Genomic DNA, 22,500 nt, shown 5'->3' on the forward strand with positions numbered 1-22,500 from the left:
AAATCTGTCATCACTACTCCGTCCTGGTCCCAGAAGACTGTGAGCATAACCTTGTCAGCGGAGGGCTGCACCCTTGCCTTCTTTGGAGGAGGTGAGTCACGGTGCTTTCACTGCATTGACTGGGCTTTGGTCTATGGATCATAGTGATGGACCCAGGTTTTATCCCGTGTAATCAGTCTTTTGAAAAATTTTGACTCATCTTCATGGCACATCTTCAAATTCATCCTCGAGCACTCAACGCGTTCTTGCTTCTGGAAAGGTGTGAGCAACCTGGAAATCCATCTGGCAGACACCTTTGCATATGCAAATGGTCATGAATGATAGTTTCCACAGACCAGGTACTTGACCTTATGGGCTTTTTGTCGAATAGTTATGCGTTGACCTTCCAAAATGGCAGCCTCAACTTGACGGACAGACGTCTCATCAACGGCAGACCAGATCTGGGAGCTGTTTCCACAGAGTTCCGACCATGTTTGAATTCACGATGCCAGCGTTTTACAAGGTCATATGATGGGGCATCATCACCATAAGTTACTTTCATTTCATCAAAAGTCTCCCGTGGTGTGCGTCCTTTCAAATACAAAAACCAGATCACTGCTCGACACTCAACAGGCTCCATTTCACACTTGACTCAGTTCAAACACCTGTAAATCAGAAACCACAATTAGTTCAGAGCTGTAATTCGCCACTTAATCTATATAGGTATAAATAAGTGCACATGCAAAATTTCAGCTAGATCAAACAACTGCAAGTGAGTCAGGGGCATTACTTATTGAACGCCCCTCGTATGTGACCGGTTTGTTCCAGTTTCTGCCTACACAATCTACTGATACGGGTTTCGTCAGACAAAGAGATTAAGTCGATTATATCGACCCTAGTGCGTATCTGGTACTTAATTTATCAACCCCGAAAGGATGAAAGGCAAAGTCGACCTCGGTGGAATTTGAACTCAGAACGTAGCGGCAGATGAAATACCTATTTCTTTACTACCCACAAGGGGCTAAACACAGAGGAGACAAACAAGGACAGACAAAGGGATTAAGTCGATTACATCGACCCTAGTGCGTAAATGGTACTTAATTTACCGACCCCGAAAGGATGAAAGGCAAAGTCGATCTCGGTGGAATTTGAACTCAGAACGTAACAGCAGACGAAATACCGCTAAGCATTTCGCCCGCTGTGCTAACGTTTCTGCCAGCTCGCCGTCTTGAGAAGTGATAATTCCATTAGACAAGGAATGATGCTATTTTGGATTTTTCGAGAAGAAAAATGAGTAGAGTGGATAAAGGGAGGCAAACGGTGGCAAGGGGGACAACTACCTCCTCAGCATTATTGAATATGATATGAGAAATAATTTCTACAGGAAATCTCTCTATATATAAACGGCAGTTTGTCTGTCTGTGTGTCTGTCAGGTTGTACCCTCACCCTGACCACGGCTTTCAACCGATTCTGATGAAACTTGACACACACATAGCCCAATGTCATAATTCAAAACTAACGCAGCGAAAATTTTGAAAAGTTCCCCCAGTTATGAAAAAATCGATAAATTCGACATGGGGTCGAGAATCTAAGCTTTTTATATGCAACACATTTTCTGTCTAGGGGACACAACTCGACCTTTTTATCGCCCAAAAGGACAGCTAGGAACATCGTATACACAGAAGTATTCGAGTGAAGAGAAGACATTGCAACCTACACATGCGCCTTCGTTCCCTAGAGGGAAAGGACTAGATTGGGATTAGTCGTTGCCTACTAGGGGCTCTTACATACCCGGGCAACGCCGGGCTATGCTGCTAGTGTGAAAATAAAAATAATAATTGCAATTTTGAAAAATTGTGAAAAACGAAATTGAAAATCACAAAAAGTCTCTTTCAGTTCAAAATATTTACTCTTTTCTCCACTCGATATCTCTGAAGAGTGAATATGCATCTTTATTTCACACATGTGAGTGAGAACACTTTGAGATATTTTAGGTATCTAACATATGTCAGATACTGCGAGCGCTGTTTCTGATTGGTCAATCCATGGTGATGACCCGAGGTCACGGTGACAGCGCTGCTTCTGATTGGTCAATCCTTGGTGATGACCCGAGGTCACGGTGACGGCACTACTTTTGTCATTCATAAGTTACAACTAAACGTGAAGAATTTAGTTATTGGGTTAATAAAATATGGTCGTTTATTCGTGTAATAAATAAAATACCAAACTCATTCCCTATGGATACCGTATTTATTACAACGAATGGCTTGTAAACGTATCTAACTCACTTTCGCTCGTTAGATACGTTTACAAGCCATTCGTTGTAATAAATACAGTATCCATACGGAATGAGTTTGGTATTCTCTATTTAATATTATTTTCAATTTCACTTAAGTGAGATGCATAATTCACAGAGCAATCGTAAGAACTTTAAATATCTTCATATTCTCGACTGTACAATACAATTTAATCATTAATATAATATTACAATTCTATATATTAATACATCCTTTCAGTTTTATATTTAAGAGATGAGGAATTATTTACATTATTTACAAATGACTGATATTTGTCCTCATCTTGTTTGTTGTTAACACACAGTTTCGGCTGATATACCTTCCAGCCTTCATCAGGTGTCTTGGAGAAATTTCGAACTTGGGTTCTCATTCCAAAGGTATTTTTCGATGTTGTAGTTGTTGTTTTGTTGTTGTTGTTATTATTATCATTATAATTCTTCTTCTTCTTCTTCTTCTTCTTCTTCTTCTTCTTCTTCTTCTTTCTTCTTTTTCTTTTTCTTTTTCTTTTTCTTCTTCTTCTTCTTCTTCTTCTTCTTCTTTTTCTCTTTTTCCTTTCTCTTTTTCTTTTCTTCTTCTTCCTTCTTCTTCTCTTCTTCTTCTTTCTGTTCTTCTTCTTCTTCTTCTTCTTCTTCTTCTTATTATATTATTATTATTATGGCGCAGTGGTTAAGAGCACGGGCTACTAACCCCAATATTCCGAGTTCGATTCCAGACGTTAACCAGAAAAATGTTCACTTAAAGAGAATAACAAGCTGTATAATGCAAAACTTTTACTTTCCAAACATTCCAATTATAAAGGGTCGAACCACACCCGAGCAACGCCGGGCGATACTGCTACTATCTACATATATATGTATATATATATATATATATATATATATATTATATATATATATATATTATATATATATATATATTATATTGAGGGTACTACTATTCGTATATACCACACGCTAAGAGGTGACCAATGCGGTCAAAACTACTAAAATAACAAAATTTACCGAATGCAAAACTTGAAAGCAAATCATTTAAAAAAGAATTAGTTACATATCACCTGTGATTTCGCAATAATGCGAAATGCCTTCTCTCTCTCTCTCTCCTCTCTCTCTCGTCTATATATATCTATATATATATATATATATATATATATATATATATATATACATATAATAATAATATAATAATAATAATAATAATAATAATAATAATAATAAGTGTTGGTAGTATCAATCGAAATAGTAGCTAAGTAGATGAGATCAAATCAAAGATGAATACAGGATGTTTTACCGTACAATCACCATTTTCTATTACTTATTTTATTAATTTTTTTCACCAACAGACATGGATGTATATCAGAATATTATGGAAAAAATTTCAAATGGAGACCTACAAGGCGTCAAAAGATATTTTTTAGATTGTCCGATAAACGTAAGTTGATCGATTTATTACCTTCGATTTTAGAAATTATTTTATACAGAAACTAGCAGTGTCACCCGGCGTTGCTCGGGTTTGTAAGGGAAAAAACTATATAAGCATTTTTAGAGATCTAAAGTATAATAGCCATCTCAATATGGCTAACCACAAAGGGGGGGGGGGTGTTACTGTAGCTTTTTACGTTCTGAGATTTAATAATAAATTTTTAGAGAGTTACTTCCCTTATAAAAACCGAGCGAAAATGCATTAAAAATGCGGAAAAATTATGTTAAATTTTTTTTATATCGTAGACTCATCGTAGACGCGCGCTAATACCCAGAAGGGCTCGATATGAATCACGACTATAAGATACCCGGTTTTGGTTAACCTGTATCACAAAATGTGGGAGTAGTTAGGAATCTAAATCGTAGGAGACAGACAGCACACAACCTCTCTTTCATATATAAAGATTTGAAATCTTCCTAACAAACCACATATATTTGTCCATAATATTGCATTTGTTTCTTCCCCTCTTTCTTTTAGTCCACATCGTTTTTAGCTTCTTTTATATAATTCCTAATGGAATTATATAATTTTACATATATACGAGGGGCGTTCAATAAGTAATGCCCCTGACCCACTTCCCATAGCAGTAGAGCAACGAAACTTGGCACAGTTATTAGTCTTTTCCTACATAGGAACCACCCAGAGTTACGCATTTCTACCATCGTATGATGCAGCTCTGGAGACCGTTTTTGTAGAAGACCCCAGCTTGGTCCTCCAACCTGAACGTGACTTCAGAAATCAAGGCTGCATCATCTGGGAAACGCTTTCCTTTAAAAAACAACTTCATGACTGGGAAGAGGTGAAAATCAGAGGGTGCAAGGTCAGGAAAGTAGGGGGATGGGGGAGGAGTTCATAGCCATACGCCTGTGCTTTTGATCTGGCGACAAGCGAGTTGTGAACCGGAGCGTTGTCCTGCAGGAGGAGGATGCCTTTGCTGATCTTGCCCCGCCTCTTGGTTTTGATAGCTTCTCTTAATTTCCTCAAAAGTGAAGCATGATAGACTCCTGTAATTGTGGTACCCTTTGCCAGGAAATCTGTCATCACTACTCCGTCCTGGTCCCAGAAGACTGTGAGCATGACCTTGCCAGCAGAGGGCTGCACCCTTGCCTTCTTTGGAGGAGGTGAGTCACAGTGCTTTCACTGCATTGACTGGGCTTTGGGCTCTGGATCATCGTGATGGACCCAGGTTTCATCCTGTGTAATCAGTCTTTTGAAAAATTTTGACTCATCTTCTTGGCACATCTCCAAATTCATCCTCGAGCACTCGACGCGTTCTTGCTTCTGGAAAGGTGTGAGCAACCTGGGAATCCATCTGGCAGACACCTTTTGCATATGCAAATGGTCATGAATGATAGTTTCCACAGACCCGGTACTAATCTTGACCTCATGAGCTATTTGGCGAATAATTATGCGTCGATCTTCCAAAATGGCAGCCTCAAATTTACAGACAGATGTCTCATCAATGGTAGAAAGGGGGGCGACCAGATCTGGGAGCTGTTTCCACAGAGTTCCGACCATGTTTGAATTCACGATCCCAGCGTTTTACAAGGTCATATGATGGGGCATCATCACCATAAGTTACTTTCATTTCATCAAAAGTCTCCCGTGGTGTGCGTCCTTTCAAATACAAAAACCGGATCACTGCTCGACACTCAACAGGCTCCATTTCACACTTGACTCTGTTCAAAGACCTGTAAATCAGAAACCACAATTAATTCAGAGCTGTAATTTGCCACTTACTCTATAGAGATGCAAAATTTCAGCTATTCCAAACAACTGCAAGTGGGTCAGAGGCATTACTTATTGAACGTCCCTCGTATATATATATTATTATATAATTCCATTAGGAATTATATAAAAGAAGCTTAAAACGATGTGGACTAAAAGAAAGAGGGGAAGAGACAAATATATATATATATCACCGTGACCGACCAGGCTATCAGACGTTGCTACACATCGCTGGTCACAATGCGCTTCGCATTGTTTTAGCATTCAAATGACGCCACCCAGCTGGCGAAGCGAGCAGGCCCAACAGAAGAAAGAGTGAGAGAAAGTTGTGGCGAAAGCGTACAGCTGCGATCGCCTCCACCCCCTGCCGGAGCCTCGTGAAGCTTCAGGTGTTTTCGCTCAATAAACACTCACAACGCCCAGTCTGGGAATCGAAACCGCGATCCTACGACCGCGAGTCCTCTGCCCTAACCGCTGGGCCATTGCGCCTCCACACACACCACACACATATATATATATATAATGCTATATATATATATATATATATATATATATATATATATATATATATATATATAGTGTGTGTGTGTGTGTGTGTGTGTATCATCATCGTCATCGTTTAATGTCCGTTTTCCATGCTAGCATGGGTTGGACGATTTGACTGGCAAACCAGATGGCTGCACCAGGGTCCATTCTTGATCTGGCAGAGTTTCTACAGCTGGATGCCCTTCCTAACGTCAACCACTCCGAGAGTGTAGTGGGTGCTTTTACGTACCACCGGCACGAGGGCCAATCAGGCGGTACTGTCGACGGCCACGCTCGTAAATGGTGTTTTTTACGTGCCACCTGCACAGGAATCAGTCTCAAAGATAAGAAAACACTGGTGTATCACATAGGAATCGAACCCCGCTTGATCTGGCTTTATAAAACTATACAGGTGAAACATATCCAAATGGATAAAGATAATGGTTGTTTACGTCTTTCTACTTCATGGAATGAAGTGTTAGAATTTAGAGTAACAAACTTATTGCCAGAAGAGGGACAGTCAGGAAGAATACAGGGCAGGGCTTCTCTAAGGGGGCAGTGCCAAATCTGGTCAAGGGTTAGTTTTTTTTATTCTTTCACTTGTTTCAGTCATTTGACTGCGGTCATGATGGAGCACCGACTTTAGTCGAACGAATCGACCCCGGGACTTATTCTTTGCAAGCCTAGTGCTTGTTCTATTTGTCTCTTTTACCGAACCGCTAAGTCACGGGGATGCAAACACACCAACATCGGTTGTCAAGCGATGTTGGGGGGGACAAACATAACACACAAAGATATACATGTATGGCTTCCCAGACCTCAGCCGAACTGTCCAACCCATGCCAGCATGGAAAACTGACATTAAACGATGATGAAGAAATATATATATATATATATATATATATATATATATATATATATATATATATATATATAATTCTATATATATATATATATATATACATACTACATACAACGGGCTTCTTTCAGTTTCCGTCTACTAAATCCACTCACAAGGTTTTGGTCGGCCCGAGGCTATAGTAGATGACACTTGCCCAAAGTGCCACGCAGTGGGACTGAACCCGGAACCATGTGGCTGGTAAACATACGTTAAACGATGATGATGTTGATGATGATGATGATGATGATGATGAGGAGGAGGAGGAGGAGGGGGGATAACAATTTTGATTGGGATTTCAATCTAGAGTAGTGGTTGCATTGAAGGTAGTGCTACATGAGCCGATGTAAATGTTGTTACAGTTGGCAGTTGATACTATACACTTATAACAGATGTTTTTTGTGAGACAGTGGTTATCTAAAGGGCAGGAAGTTGTGCATCTGTAGCTGCGTAAGTTTGTACGGCAAGTTCCAGATGAACTTGAGAGGAATCGGTGTTTGGTTCGTTATTATTGCTGGCTTTAAGATTAGTAGTGTTTAAGGAGTTGAGGGTGATGATGCGGGGTTGTATAATACGATAATTATTGTGCCCGGTGGTATCTTCTGTGTTGTTCTCTACTTTTACAAGAGGTATAGTTGGGCATTTTGGTAAATTTAAAGATCGGTAGTTACTGGTGGAGTTATAGTTGAAGATGTTAAGGGGGTCAATTGGTGTTTTATGTTTATTTGTAAGTAACTAGGGGTTATGTTGAGTTGATTTATTAGGGTGGAGGTTAGTAACTCTTTTGTGTGAGTGTACACACACCACACACACACACACCACACACACATATATATATATATATATAAATGTGGAGACGCTGGCAGACTGTTATATCGTTCGATGTCACCTGGTCGAATAATATAATTGGTGAGTTTTTTCCTAGCATTTCTAGATTTATAGGAAATATTATCATAAGGGGGATCAGCCATCTGAATGTGGCTAGGGACAGGGCGGGGTAGTGGGGGTGTTACTGATGCATTTAGCCCCAGGCGATCATCAACGTCACCAGAAGGGCTGACACCATCTCGGTGTCCTTGCCAGCCTGCAAAGGGAGATCAGCCTCCCCGAAGATACGGATGCTACATACGGACCGGTTTCGAGGTATTTGCCTCTTATCAACGCATGGTAAGCACCGCTCTTCGTTGAGAATTTTCTGCTGCTTTAAATAAAGTATATATATATATATATATATATATATATATATATATATATATATACTTTATTTAAAGCAGCAGAAAATTCAACAAAACCCGTTACTCTGAGTTTTCCGTTGCCGTTCATTTGACTCCCATAACTTAGTGGTTCGCTTAAAGATACTGATGGAATAAGTATTAGGCTGAATAAACGCCCCGGGGTCGGTTTGTTCAACTAAAACACTAAAAGGCGGTGCTCCAGCAAGGGCTGCTCTCTAATGTCCGAAACAAGTAAAACAATAAAAAAATAAGAATACGCATAGGTGTGTGTTTGTGTGTGTGTGCGCGCGCGTTGTGTGTGTGTGCGCATGTGTGTGTGTGTGCGCGCGCGCGTGTGTATGTGTGTGTGTGTTTGTGTGTGTATGTGCGTGTGTGCGTGCGTTTGCGTGTGTGTGTGCGTGTGTGTGTTGGGTGTGTGTATTGGGTGTGTGTGTGTTTGTGTGTGTGTGCGCGCGCGATGTGTGTGTGTGCGCATGTGTGTGTGTGTGCGCGCGCGCGTCTGTATGTGTGTGTGTGTGTTTGTGCGTGTGTGTGTGCGTTTGCGTGTGTGTGTGCATGTGTGTGTGTTTGTGTGTGTGTATGTGTGTTTGTGTGTGTATGTGTGTGTGTGTGTGCGCGCGCGCATCTGTATGTGTGTGTGTGTGTTTGTGCGTGTGTGTGCGTGTGTGTGCGTGTTGGGTGTGTGTGTGTTTGTGTGAGTGTACGTGTGTGTGTGTGTGTGTGCGTGCGCGTCTGTATGTGTGTGTGTGTGTGTTTGTGCGTGTGTGTGTGCGTGTGTGTGTGTGTGTTGGGTGTGTGTGTGTTTGTGTGTGTGTATGTGTTTTTGTGTGTGTGCACGCGCGCGATGTGTGTGTGTGTGAAACTGATGACGTCATGTTGCCTGTATTTAGCGTCTCTGACTGTAACTCCCTCCCACTCCTTTTGTTGTTTTAGCTTTCTTTTTTTTTCCCAGCGCAACTGACCTGTCCATAAATTATCTTTACAACTTTCGCACTTTAGAGCTTCAAATTGTAAAGGTAATTTATTATCCCGACCCCCAAACCAGTTTTGACAGTCTGACGAAGGTCACGTCAATTGAAAACACACACAAAACAACTGACCTCTTAGTAAATTTTGTTTGGTGAAAATAGCGGTCAATGTACAAACTTTGATTTTTAAAAGTATATGTACACACACACACACGCGCGCGCACACACCCGCACACAGATACACACAGATACACATACACACACACGCATATATATGTATGTATGTATATATATATGCATGCGTGTGTGTGTGAGTGTACATATATATATATATATATATATATAAATTCAGGGTGACTACTTGATAAATGTAAGCACCTGTATATGCGAGCTAGTGGTATAGGTGATCGGATATATGTATCAAAAGAACTGTTTTTCTTTTGATACATATATATATATATATATACAAACACACACATATATATAATTATATACACACTTATATATATGTATATATATATATATATATATATAATTGCAGGTGTTTGTAAGGTGTTTGTAAGCCATTTAAGAAACACACAAAAGCCGTTCGATTCACTTCAACATTTAAGTTTAATTTGTCAAAATATTTTAAAATAATAATAATAATGAAATTATTGTATACAGTGCTCAGGTGCACCACAACTTGTCAGAAAGTGCATATAAAGTACATGCAGTAATGTAGAAATGTCTGGAAAGCGAACAATGTGTGCGTCAGATACATGCTTGTGTGTGTATGGAGGGGAGAAAATCAGGTGTTGTGTTGGCGAATCTCAGGAAGCATGGAAGTTTTGAAGGATGCAGTGCTCCGATAACCAACAACTGATGCTGGCTGTTTGTTCCATGCTTCAGCAACTCTCAGCGTGAAAAAATGTTTCCTGAAGTTATGGGAGCTGTGCTGTTTTCTTACTTTGTAAATATGTCCACGGGTGTTAGTTTGAAAAGGTGCTCAGAGTTATTGTTTGTACGATGGTTAATAATTTTATAGGTGTCTGCCAAGTCAGCTGCCAGACGTCGGAGTTTCAATGTGTTTTCGTTGCTAAAATCCGCGACCTGTTCACTGACAAAAATATTTTGACAAATTAAACTTAAATGTTGAAGTGAATCGAACGGCTTTTGTGTGTTTCTTAAATGGCTTACAAACACCTTCCACGCTGCAATTGTTTTCGTTCCAGCACACGATCTCAGATCAAGTCACTCGCTATGCAAGTACATCTCCGTAAATTTTAAAATTCCTTCACTTTATTCATTTCAGACTAACGGGACGAATTCACTGGGTCAGACATATCTGATGGCTGCTTCTGAATGTGGCAGCACAGATATAATCAACTTTCTGATTGATGCCAGAGCTGATTTGGAGATGAGTGATGTGAATGGCAATACAGCTTTACATTATGCTGTGAGGTGGTAAGTTCAGAATTAAGCAAAATCTTCAGATCTCTTTTTGCTTCTAAATTTCTTGCGATTTCAAACTTGTTAAATATCCAAAGATGTCACTATATACTTATAACACATGTTTTTTGTGAGACAGTGGTTATCTAAAGGGCAGGAAGTTGTGCCTCTGTAGCTGCATAAGTTTGTACGTTAAGTTCCAGATGAACTTGAGAGGAATCTGTTTTGGTTCGTTATTATTGCTGGCGTTAAGATTAGTAGTGTTTAAGGAGTTGAGGGTGATGATGCGGGGTTGTATTGCTCCTCTCTTCTCACGTTTTACATTGATCACCCCCACCTCTGATTCAAATAAGGGAAGTCATCCAGTCATAAAAAAAAACCAGGGCCAAAGTAGACATTGGAACATGATTCCGTCTTCCAAAACATCAGATCCTATCAAATGATTCAAAACATGTCAGTATAGAAGACGGAATATAAAAGGTGATGATGATGATGATGATGGTGAAGATGGAGATGATGATGATGATGATGATGGTGATGAAGATGGTGATGGTGAAGATGGTGATGGTGATGGTGATGGTGATGATGATGATGATGGTGAAGATGGTGATGGTGTGAATGATGGTGAAGATGGTGATGATGATGATGATGATGATGATGATGATTATGATGATGATGGTGAAGATGGTGATGGTGATGATGATGATGATGGTGATGATGATGATGATGGTGATGATGATGATGATGATGATGATGATGATGGTGATGATGATGATGGTGAAGATGTTGATGGTGATGATGACGATGATGATGGTGATGGTGATGATGATGATGATGATGATGATGATGATGATGATGATGATGATGAAGATGGTGATGGTGTGAATGATGGTGAAGATGGTGATGATGATGATGATGATGATGATGATGGTGATGGTGATGGTGATGATGATGATGATGACGATGATGTTGATGTTGATGATGATGATGATGGTGATAAGGATGGCGTGAATGATGGTGAAGATGGTGATGGGGATGATGATGACTATGATGCTAACGTTTCTGACAGCTCGCCACCTTTAATATATTTCTTTACTACCCACAAGGGGCTAAGCACAGAGGGGACCAACAAGGACAGACAAACGGATTAAGTCGATTATAAGAGTAGAGAACAACAAAAACCTCTCTATTTTGTCTTCTATGATCTCCAAAAGGCCTCTGATACCGTTCTAAGGCCTGCAGTGAGGAAGGTCCTCCGATACTTCAGCTGTCCTGATCAGTTCATTTCTCTAAAACAAGAATTAAATGAGAGTATGACTGGAACCCTCTTCCATCAAGACCAACTATCTGCAAAATTTTTTTTATATTTGTTCCTTCTCGAGCCATGCCTGGCTCATAAGGGCCGGTTTCCTGGTTTCTTGGCGTATAGGTTCCCCACCTGGATGGGACGCCGGTCCGTCTCAGGTGAGCTGCAAGATGCAGGAGGAAAGAGTGAGAGAAAGTTGTGGCGAAAGAGTCAGCAGAAGTTCGTCATTACCTTCTGCCGGAGCCGCGTGGAGCTTAGGTGTTTTCGCTCATAAACACACACATCGCCCGGTCTGAGATTCGAACCCGTGATCCCTGGACGGGACGCCGGTCTGTCGCAGGTGAGCTGCAAGATGCAGGTGGAAAGAGTGAGAGAAAGTTGTGGCGAAAGAGTCAGCAGAAGTTTCGCCATTACCTTCTGTCGGAGCCGCGTGGAGCGTAGGTGTTTCGCTCATAAACACACACATCGCCCGGTTTGAGATTCGAACCTGCGATCCCTCGACCGCGAGTCCGCTGCTCTAACCACTAGGCCATGTGCCTCCACTATCTGAAAACTTCCCAATCACTTGAGGATTAAAACAAGGGCGCGTTTTGGCGCCAGCGCTCTTTCCCCTGTACCTTGCAGCAATGTTTCATGAACTTCCTTCAGGCAATCCAGGAATCGACATTAGGGACCGTTAGGGACCATTAGGGACCCATCTAGAAGTCACGAAGACTGATCCGGAAGCAAAATATCACTGAACTCCAACATGAAGAACACAAAAATCCTGGCACAAAGTAAATAGGCGCAGGAGTGGCTGTGTGGTAAGTAGCTTGCTTACCAGCCACATGGTTCCGGGTTCAGTCCCACAGCGTGGCATCTTGGGCAAGTGTCTTCTACTATAGCCTCGGGCCAACCAAAACCTTGTGAGTAGATTTGGTAGACGGAAACTGAAAGAAGCCCATTGTATAGGCGCAGGAGTGGCTGTGTGGTAAGTAGCTTGCTTACCAGCCACATGGTTCCGGGTTCAGTCCCACAGCGTGGCATCTTGGGCAAGTGTCTTCTACTATAGCCTCGGGCCAACCAAAACCTTGTGAGTAGATTTGGTAGATGGAAACTGAAAGAAGCCCATTGTATAGGCGCAGGAGTGGCTGTGTGGAAGTAGCTTGCTTACGAAGCCACATGGTTCCGGGTCCGTCCCACAGCGGGCCACTTTGGGCAAGTGTCTTCTACTATAGCCTCGGGCCGACCAAAGCCTTGTGTGAGGAGTGATTTGGTATAGACGGAAACTGAAAGAAGCGCATCGTATATATGTATATGTATATATATATATATATGTGTGTGTATGTGTATGTGTACCCCCAACATCGCTTGTTAAACGATGCTGGTGTGTTTACGATCCCAAAACTTACTTAGCGGTTCGGCAAAAGACACCGATAGAATAAGTACTGGGCTTACAAAGAGTAAGTCCTGGGATCGATTTGCTCAACTAAAAGCAGTACTCCAGCATGGCCGCAGTCAAATGACTGAAACAAGTAAAAGAATAAAAGAATGACCCCTTTCTAAGTCAGAAAACTACAGACCTCAACGTTATCATCCCAGAGACGCCAATGGAGAAAGTTACCCACTTTTCATACTTAGGAAGTTTGCTTTTGAATAAGCGTACATCAGAAAAGGATGGAGAACTGATTAAGAGGGGCTCTCAGTACATTTGGTGGACTTGTGAAAAGGGTCTTTAAGAACAATGGTCTGAACCCCCAAACAAAATTGAGTTGTGATGTCTACTCTCCTATTTGAATGTGAAATCTGGACCCTTTACCGAAGTGGCGTCGAAAAGAAGGGAGCAAATTCACCAACAGAAGTTCCGCTCTATGAATATCCAATGGAACGAACATGTGACCGATGTCCCTGTTCTGGAGAGAACCAAAAGCACCAGCATCGGGGCCACCGTTCGGAAACATCATCTGAGATGGCCGGGCCACGTAGCTAGAATGAAAGGGACCATGTTGCTCCATCAAATCTTATATACTCTTTACTCTTTTACTTGTTTCAGTCATTTGACTGCGGCCATGCTGGAGCACCGCCTTTAATCGAGCAACTCGACCCTCGGTCTCTTTTGCCGAACCGCTAAGTAACGGGGACATAAACACACCAGCATCGGTTGTCAAGCAATGCTAGGGGACAAACACAGACACACAAACACCCACACGCATATATATATATATATATATACATACATATATATATATACGACGGGCTTCTTTCAGTTTCCGTCTACCAAATTCACTTACAAGGCTTTGATCAGCCCGAGGCTATAGTAGAAGACACTCGCCCAAGGTGCCACGCTAAGTAACGGGGACATAAACACACCAGCATCGGTTGTCAAGCAATGCTAGGGGGACAAATACAGACACACAAACACACACATACATATATATACACAAATATACGACGGGCTTCTTTCAGTTTCCGTCTACCAAATCCACTCACAAGGCATTGGTCAGCCCAAGGCTATAGTAGATGACACTTGCCCAAGGTGCCACGCAGTGGGTCTGAACCCGGAACCATGTGGTTGGTAGACAAGCTACTTACCACACAGCCACTCCTGGGCCTATATGGGAAGCTTTCCACCGGAAGAAGACTCCGTGGTTGTCTCCACCATCGCTACAAGGATCAGCTGAAACCAAGCCTAAAACTGACTGGAATTGATCCCAAACCCGGGACATTGGAGCTCAGGATGGGGCCTGGTTGGCATCATTCCATCTCCACAGGGACAGATCGTTTTGAAGCTGAACGACAGAAGAAAGAAGTAAAAAAAAAAAAAAGAAAATCAAGGCTGCGACAATGGAAGGCTCCCTCACGGATCCCTTGTGAACTTTATGATAAACCCTTCCATGCAACAATCAGCCTCAATAGTCATCAGAGGCATAAACACGACACGGATGGAGCAGAAGAAGGGACCAACGAAAAGCCAAATAAATTATCAGACACTCGATAAAGCGCTGATTATGGGTTGGAAGCAATCATGTCGGTTACGACGACGAGGGTTCCGGTTGATCCGAATCAACGAAACAGCCTGCTCGTGAAATTAACGTGTAAGTGGCTGAGCACTCCACACACACGTGTACCCTTAACGTTGTTCTCGGGGATATTCAGCGTGACACAGAGAGTGACAAGGCCGGCCCTTTGAAATACAGGTACAACAGAAACAGGAAGTAAGAGTGAGAGAAAGTTGTGGTGAAAGAGTACAGCAGGGATCACCACCATCCCCTGCCGGAGCCTCATGGAGCTTTAGGTGTTTTCGCTCAATAAACACTCACAACGCCCGGTCTGTGTGTGTGTGTGTGTGTGTGTGTATATATGTATGTGTATGTATATATGTGTATGTATATATATATGTGTGTATATATATATATCTGTATATATGTGTATATGCATATATATGTGTGTGTATATACATATGTGTATATATGTGTACATATATATGTGTATCTATCTATCTATCTATCTATCTATCTATCTATGTAACTATCTATCTATCTATCTATCTATCTATCTATCTATCTATCTATCTATCTGTCTGTCTGTCTGTCTGTCTGTCTCTCTCTCTCTCTCTCTCTCTCTATATATATATATATATATATATATATAGGCGGAAGCTTTATGAAAATAGACAAAAGACGAAGGCAGGTTTACGGAAATAAACAAAAGACGAAGGCAGGTGGAATACAAACAAACAACTGTATTAGTATGGCGCTCAGGAAATATAAATAAAACAAATCTTTAACGTTTCGAACCTACGCTCTTCAACAGAAAGATACACAGAGAAGAAACACAGAAAGAAGGAGAGAAAAAAATGCGTGCAGAGGCTAGCGAATCAACAATATAATAGATTCATATATAACTGTGTGTGTAATATTACACGCACAATTATCTGTCTGTCAATCACTTTCTCACTCACTCCAGCCTTTAAAAACATATTTTCCAGTTTTGTAGAATTAATTTTTATGCGTTGAAATTAAGTTCATTTTTGACGTAATTATTGAGTCAACGTCTGTCATATTTCTATTTTTGACCTTCAGCCGTCAAATCTATGCTTTGGAAGTCTTAATATCGAGAGGCAGCGATGTCAACTGGGAGAACAACTATGGCATGGCACCCCTCAATTTTGCTACGTTGATGCGGAATGAATGGCCAGATGGCGTGGCAACGTTGTTAGAAACAAGAGGCAAGAACATCATAAAGGTTAGTGACTGATTATATGGGTGTGTGTGTGTGTGTGTGTCTAAATACGTAAAGCGTGTGCATGCATTGTAAATTGTGATGTGTGTCAGTAAATATGATTTCGTGGCCACTAATTCTTTTTCGCTTGTTATCTCTCTCTATATATAAACGGCAGTTTGTCTGTGCGTGTTTCTGTGTGTCTGTCAGGTTGTACCCTCACCCTGACCACGGCTTTCAACCGATTCTGATGAAATTTAACACACACATAGCCCAATGTCATAATTCAAAACTAACGCAGCGAAAAGTTTGAAAAGTTCCCCCAGTTCTGAAAAAAATTGATAAATTCGACATGGGGTCGAGAATCTAAGCTTTTTATATGCAACACATTTTCTGTTGGGAGACAGCTAGGAACATCGTATACTTAGAAGTATTCGAGTGAAGAGAAGACATCGCAAACTACACATGCGCCTTCGTTCCCTAGAGGGAAAGAACTAGATTGGGATTAGTCGTTGCCTACTAGGGACTCTTACATACCCGGGCAACGTCGGGTTATGCTGCTAGTTCATATTAAATTCTGAAATCATTGTATTCTACGCTAACACGTATTTCTTGGGAATTTCATAAAAAATTATCTATTTTTCTGAAATTTATGAGCAGACGAAGTCAACTCTCTGATGTCGACTTTGCCTTTCTTCTTTTCAGGGTTGATAAATTAAGTACCAGACACGTACTGGGGTCGATGTAATCGACTTAATCCGTTTGCCTGTCCTTGTTTGTCCCTTCTGTGTTTAGCCTCTTGTGGGTAGTAAAGAAATAGGTATTTCGGCTGCCACTACGTTCTGAGTTCAAATTCCGCCGTGGTCGACTTTGCCTTTCATCCTTTCGGGGTCGATAAATTAAGTACCAGTTACGCTCTGGGGTCAATGTAATTGACTTAATCCGTTTGTCTGTCCTTGTTTGTCCCCTCTGTGTTTAGCCCCTTGTGGGTAGTAAAAAAACAGTAATTTCGTCTGTCTTTACGTTCTGAGTTCAAATTCCTCCGATGTCGACTTTGCCTTTCATCCTTTCGGGGTCGATCAAATAAGTACCAGTTACGCACAGGGGTCGATGTAATTGATTTAATCTCTTTGTCTGACCAAATCCGTATCAGTAGACTGTGTAGGCGGAAACTGGAACAAACCGGTCACATATATAAATATATATATAAATTTAAAATGAGGGTAAGAAATTAGATATTAATTTAATTAACATCGATTTCACACCAGTGGTCTAGCATATAAAAAACTTGAAAGTTCAGTAAAATTGTATTGTATACATATTAGAGGGAAACCACTATGTGGACACCCTTATGCTAGAAATAGATCCTCTACAGTCTTACCACTAAGAAATGTTCTCAAGAAAAATTCAGCAAAACAACCAAAACGTAATCGAGCAAGACAAAAGGAAAGCAATAAAAATATGGATTATTCACATACATGTTTCACTATCACCATATTACGTGATTTTACGTACGTAAGATGTACGTAGATCTTCGGTGTGACTGTCCAAATGAATATAATTTGCAGAACTGCATACCCGTTTCGCACTGGGGTCGATGTAATCAACTTAATCCCTTTGTCCGTCCTTGTTTGTCCCCTCTACGTTTAGCCCCTTGTGGGCAATAAAGAAATAAGAAACGTTAGCACGTCTTTACGTTTTGAGTTCAAATTCCGCCGAGCTCGACTTTGCCTTTCTTCCTTTCGGGGTCGATAAATAAAGTACCCGTTTCGCACTGGGGTCGATGTAATCGACTTAATCCCTTTGTCTGTCCTTGTTTGTCCCCTTTGTGTTTAGCCCCTTGTGGGTAGTAAAGAAATAGGTATTTCGTCTGCCGCTACGTTCAGAGTTCAAATTCCGCCGAGGTCGACTTTGCCTTTCATCCTTTCGGGGTCGATAAATAAAGTACCCGTTTCGCACTGTGGGCGATTTAATCGACTTAATCCATTTGTCCATCCTTGTTTGTCCCCTCTATGTTTAGCCCCTTGTGTGTATGAATACAATATAAACCTCAGTTAATTACTTCTCAACCAACTCATTCCACCTGTTTAATTAATCTGATTATTTCTCTTCAATCTTTCAAAGTTTTTACTTTTAATTTTCCCCCTCCTACCTCCCAGACAACATTTTAAATGTTTTTATTGTTTTCCTCTTCAGGTGAACCAACGAAATAACGAAGGTTTCGCACCTCTCCACTATGCTTGCGCCCTTGGACACAAAGACACAGTTCGCCTCTTATTGAGTCACAATGACATTGACGCCAACGCAAACGGTAGAGAAGGTAACACACCTCTACATCTGGCAGTTCTAAAGTAAGTCCCCATCGGATCTGGAATATTGAAGTTCGTTTCTTTAATCTTTCCAATAATGTCTATTTTTTATTGACTCCTTGATGTCATTGACTCCTTGATGTCATTGACGCCAACGCAAAAGATAGAAAAGGCAACACACCAGTACATCTGGCAGGAATTACAATCGTGTTTCGTGGTCTGCTACCACAACAGCTCCTTTTTAGGATCCAGTTAGCTCAAGACATCATCAGGAGGAACCACGTCCGGTTTCGGCCCCTACTCCTCTACCGTTTTGACGTGGCGGTCCCCCCCCCCGTCTTTCGGAGGTATCTTCAGCTCTGGTGTTGGGTGCATGTCTTCTTTCTTCTTCTTTCTTCTGATCCCTGGCCTCTTCGATGTAGCGTCAGCGAGTGTCAGTCGGTGACTGACTGTCAAGTTTCTCCCTTTAAATACCTGCCGCATAGGCTCCAGCAGGCAGCCCCAGCAAGTTGTCATGTGACACTGTCTCACCTTAACTGACTATTGAAGGCGCGTAGTTTCAGCCCGCGCTTTTTCTAAAGTAAGTCCCCATCGGATCTGGAATATTGAAATCCGTTTCTTTAATCTTTCCAGTAATGACTATTTTTTTATTGACTCCTTGGTGTCATAATACTACCATAGGGTTGTTGTCCTCCTCTTCTCTATCACATTGAAATGACACAGTAATCTACTTCATTAATTAATCGTCACCTTAATTGCTGTAATTGTTGCCTGATTAGACTCTATACTTCATCTCGTTCTCCATTACCTCAACGTTACTGGTTCAAATCCTCTCTCTTCTTCGTTCCATCCCATGTGCAACTGCCTTCGTCTCTCTCACTCTCGTAATTTCCCTCTTTCCTCCGACCTTGGGCTAAATACAGAATCATCTCCTTACTGTATTTACATTCCTCTCTTTATGTTCCATGTTCAAATCCAGTCAGAGTATCTAATATCAGCCTGTGGTCAATATAATCTGTACCAGTAATATCCAGGGGTTCATTTGATAAACTCGCCTACCTGTTCTTGTGTCTCACAGTATTTATTTACAACCGTTTACGTTCTGAGTTCAAATCCTGCCAAGGTCAACTTGTTCTTCCATCTTTGCAAAGTTGATAAAACACAATACCAGTCATATACTGAGGTCCACATAATTAACTGTAGCCCTTCTTTCCTTCTTAAATTTCATGTTTGTATAACTGTTGTGTATTGTACTATATACATATTTCTGTGTTTACTCAGGTGTGTATATATCATTGTTCTACTGTGTAGAGAATGTATTGACTAAATGTGTGTGTGGTGCGTGTGTGCGTGTGTGTGTGTGTGTGTGTGTGTGTGTGTGTGTGTGCGCGCGTGTGTATAATAATTACGGTAATTAGGTTAGAGGCAGAGAGCTGGCAGAAACGTTAGCACGCTGGGCGAAATGCGTAGCCGTATTTCGTCTACCGTTACGTTCTGAGTTCAAATTCCACCGAGGTCGACTTTACCTTTCATCCTTTCGGGGTCGATAAATTAAATACCAGTTACGCACTGGGGGTCGATGTAATCGACTTAATCTGTTTGTCTGTTCTTGTTTGTCCTGTCTATGTTTAGCCCCTTGTGGGCAATAAAGAAATATATAATGAGGTTAAAGTGACCTAAAGGCGCAGCAGTGGCTGTGTGGTAAGTAGCTTGCTAACCAACCACATGGTTCCGGGTTCAGTCCCACTGCGGCCATGCTGGAGCACCGCCTCTAGTCGAGCAAATAGACCCCGGGACTTATTCTTTGTAAGCCCAGTACTTATTCTATCGGTCTCTTTTGCCGAACCGCTAAGTGACGGGGACGTAAACACACCAGCATCGGTTGTCAAGCAATGCTAGGGGGACAAACACAGAGACACACACACACACACATATATATGTATATACATATATACGACGGGCTTGTTTCAGTTTCCGTCTACCAAATCCACTCACAAGGCATTGGTCGGCCCGGGGCTATAGCAGAAGACACTTGCCCAAGGTGCCACGCAGTGGGACTGAACCCGGAACCATGTGGTTGGTAAGCAAGCTACTTACCACACAGCCACTGCTGCGCCTTTAGGTCAGAAGACACTTGCCCAAGGTGCCACGGAGTGGGACTGAACCCGGAACCATGTGGTTGGTTAGCAAGCTACTTACCACACAGCCACTCCTACGCCTAATAATTACTATTCATTTCAAATGTCTGTGATATTTATATTTTTTATGTTTATATTATTTATAATTTTTATGTTTTTCTTCCCTCTTTCCATAATTTCCAGCCAACGCTCTGATGTGGTCACTCTGATGGCGTCCCAGGTTAGTTAACAAATACATATTATATACACTCTCTAGAATTTTATTGATCTGTTTAATATTAACTAGCAGTATCGCCCGGCGTTGCTCGAGTTTGTAAGGAAAATAACTATATAAGCATTTTTAGAGAGTTACTTCCCTTATAGATGCCAATTCGGGCTTTCTTAGCCATTTCTGTTTTGGTGTCTTCAAGCCATGAAGTCGTTGTTCTAAAAGAACGCTGGTCTCCTTGACAACGCTTTACGACGTCGATTTCTTTACACTCCCTTCCCCACAGCTTCACGAGGGAGGGAAGAAGGGGGAGAAGCAACACAGGTGCAGGTGAGACCATGGACGCCAACTCCGCCGCCATCGACACACGAAAAAATATGCATTAAAATGGAATAAAAAATGATGGTAAATTATTTTTAAAATCGTAGACTCATCGTAGACGCGCGCTAATACCCAGACAGGCTCGATATGAATCACGACTATAAGATACCCGAATTTGGTTAAACTGCACCGCAAAATGTGGGAGTAGTTAGGAATCTAAATCGAAGGGGACAGACACTCACACAACTACAGTTTTATATATATAGATATCATTAAGGTACCAGTGAAATAATGGGGGGTAACTTTTATCAGCTGTACCCAGAAACCATTTAAGTGGCAGATCTTGGCCCTGCGGAGGAACAATATGTTCATCGTGATGATGATGATGGTATTGGTGGTGGTGACAGTCCAACTGACCACCACTACTGACAATAGTATTTTTAATGGTTAGATGAAACATGTTCATTATGAAATTAACCAAAATATATCAGATTTCATCTCTGCCTCTCCTCAGTCTGTGTGGTGTGGTGTGTGAATGTATATAATATATATATATATCTATATATATATATATATATTATATATATATATATATATATATATATATATATATATATATATTATATATATATAATATCTATATATATATTATATATATATATATAATATATATATATCACGTGATCACGTGACCGACCAGACCATCAGATGTTGCTACACATCGCTGGTCACAATGCGTTTGCATTGTTTTAGCCTTCGAATGACGCCACCCCATTGGCTAAGCGAGCAGGCCAATATATTATATATATATATATATATATATATATATATATATAAAACTTAGATAAAACTTAGATATGTTTTCGACCAGAGATTGGTCCAGGCCATGTCTAACTTAATAGCACCACCTGATAGGATTATTCGAATCCTGTTTAAGTCAAGTTTTGTTCAAGTAGTGAGTTCTTGTTGGGTGAGTTGTATCCAGTTTTGTTCAAGTAGTGAGTTCTTGTTGGGTGAGTTGTATCCAATTATGGGTGGCTTATCTGGTATTCTTTGAAGGAATCTATCCAGACTCTGTTTAAAGTTGATGGGATCCTTTTCCTCTTTGATCTCCCTCGGGACAATGTTAAATAGGGCAGGGCCTGTTGAGGAAAAGAAATTATGTTGCAGTGTACATGTATGTTGTGATCTTGAATTTGGCAGGGGACGTATAGCCCGTGGTCCAAGTCTTGGAATGAACTTGAAGCCTAAGGTCAGGTCGTTTGGGCAAAGTTGGCGGTATATTTTCCACATCGTACAAATGATGTACCGCTCACGGCGACGCTGGAGGGAGTAAAGTTTCAAGGCTTTAAGCCGATCCCAATAATCGACATCAGCCATGCCTTCAATTCGTTTAGTGAGAGCCCTCTGGGGTGACTCAATTCTGGAGATGTTTTGTCTTGTGTGAGGAGACCACAGTGGGCAGTAGTATTCAAGG

The 22,500-nt window shown here is 41.2% G+C and overlaps 1 protein-coding gene across 4 annotated transcripts in view; it reads left to right on the forward strand.

Moving 5' to 3' along the window:
* LOC115225359 (E3 ubiquitin-protein ligase MIB2) overlaps positions 1-22,500 on the forward strand; it is a 64,710-nt gene that overhangs the window by 16,321 nt on the left and 25,889 nt on the right. For 3 of the 4 annotated variants that reach the window (XM_036514403.1, XM_036514402.1, XM_036514404.1), the window contains exons 2-6: positions 3,617-3,705; positions 10,405-10,556; positions 15,909-16,071; positions 18,244-18,398; positions 20,678-20,714. In XM_036514403.1, the coding sequence (XP_036370296.1) occupies positions 3,619-3,705; positions 10,405-10,556; positions 15,909-16,071; positions 18,244-18,398; positions 20,678-20,714 (594 nt within the window). In that variant the 5' untranslated portion in view covers positions 3,617-3,618. Of the gene's footprint in view, positions 1-3,616; positions 3,706-10,404; positions 10,557-15,908; positions 16,072-18,243; positions 18,399-20,677; positions 20,715-22,500 lie in introns of those variants that run through there. The other variant, XM_036514405.1, reaches the window with a different exon arrangement.

The sequence above is a fragment of the Octopus sinensis genome, linkage group LG27 (assembly GCF_006345805.1).
Source record: "Octopus sinensis linkage group LG27, ASM634580v1, whole genome shotgun sequence".
NCBI classification, from domain to species: Eukaryota; Metazoa; Mollusca; class Cephalopoda; order Octopoda; family Octopodidae; genus Octopus; species Octopus sinensis.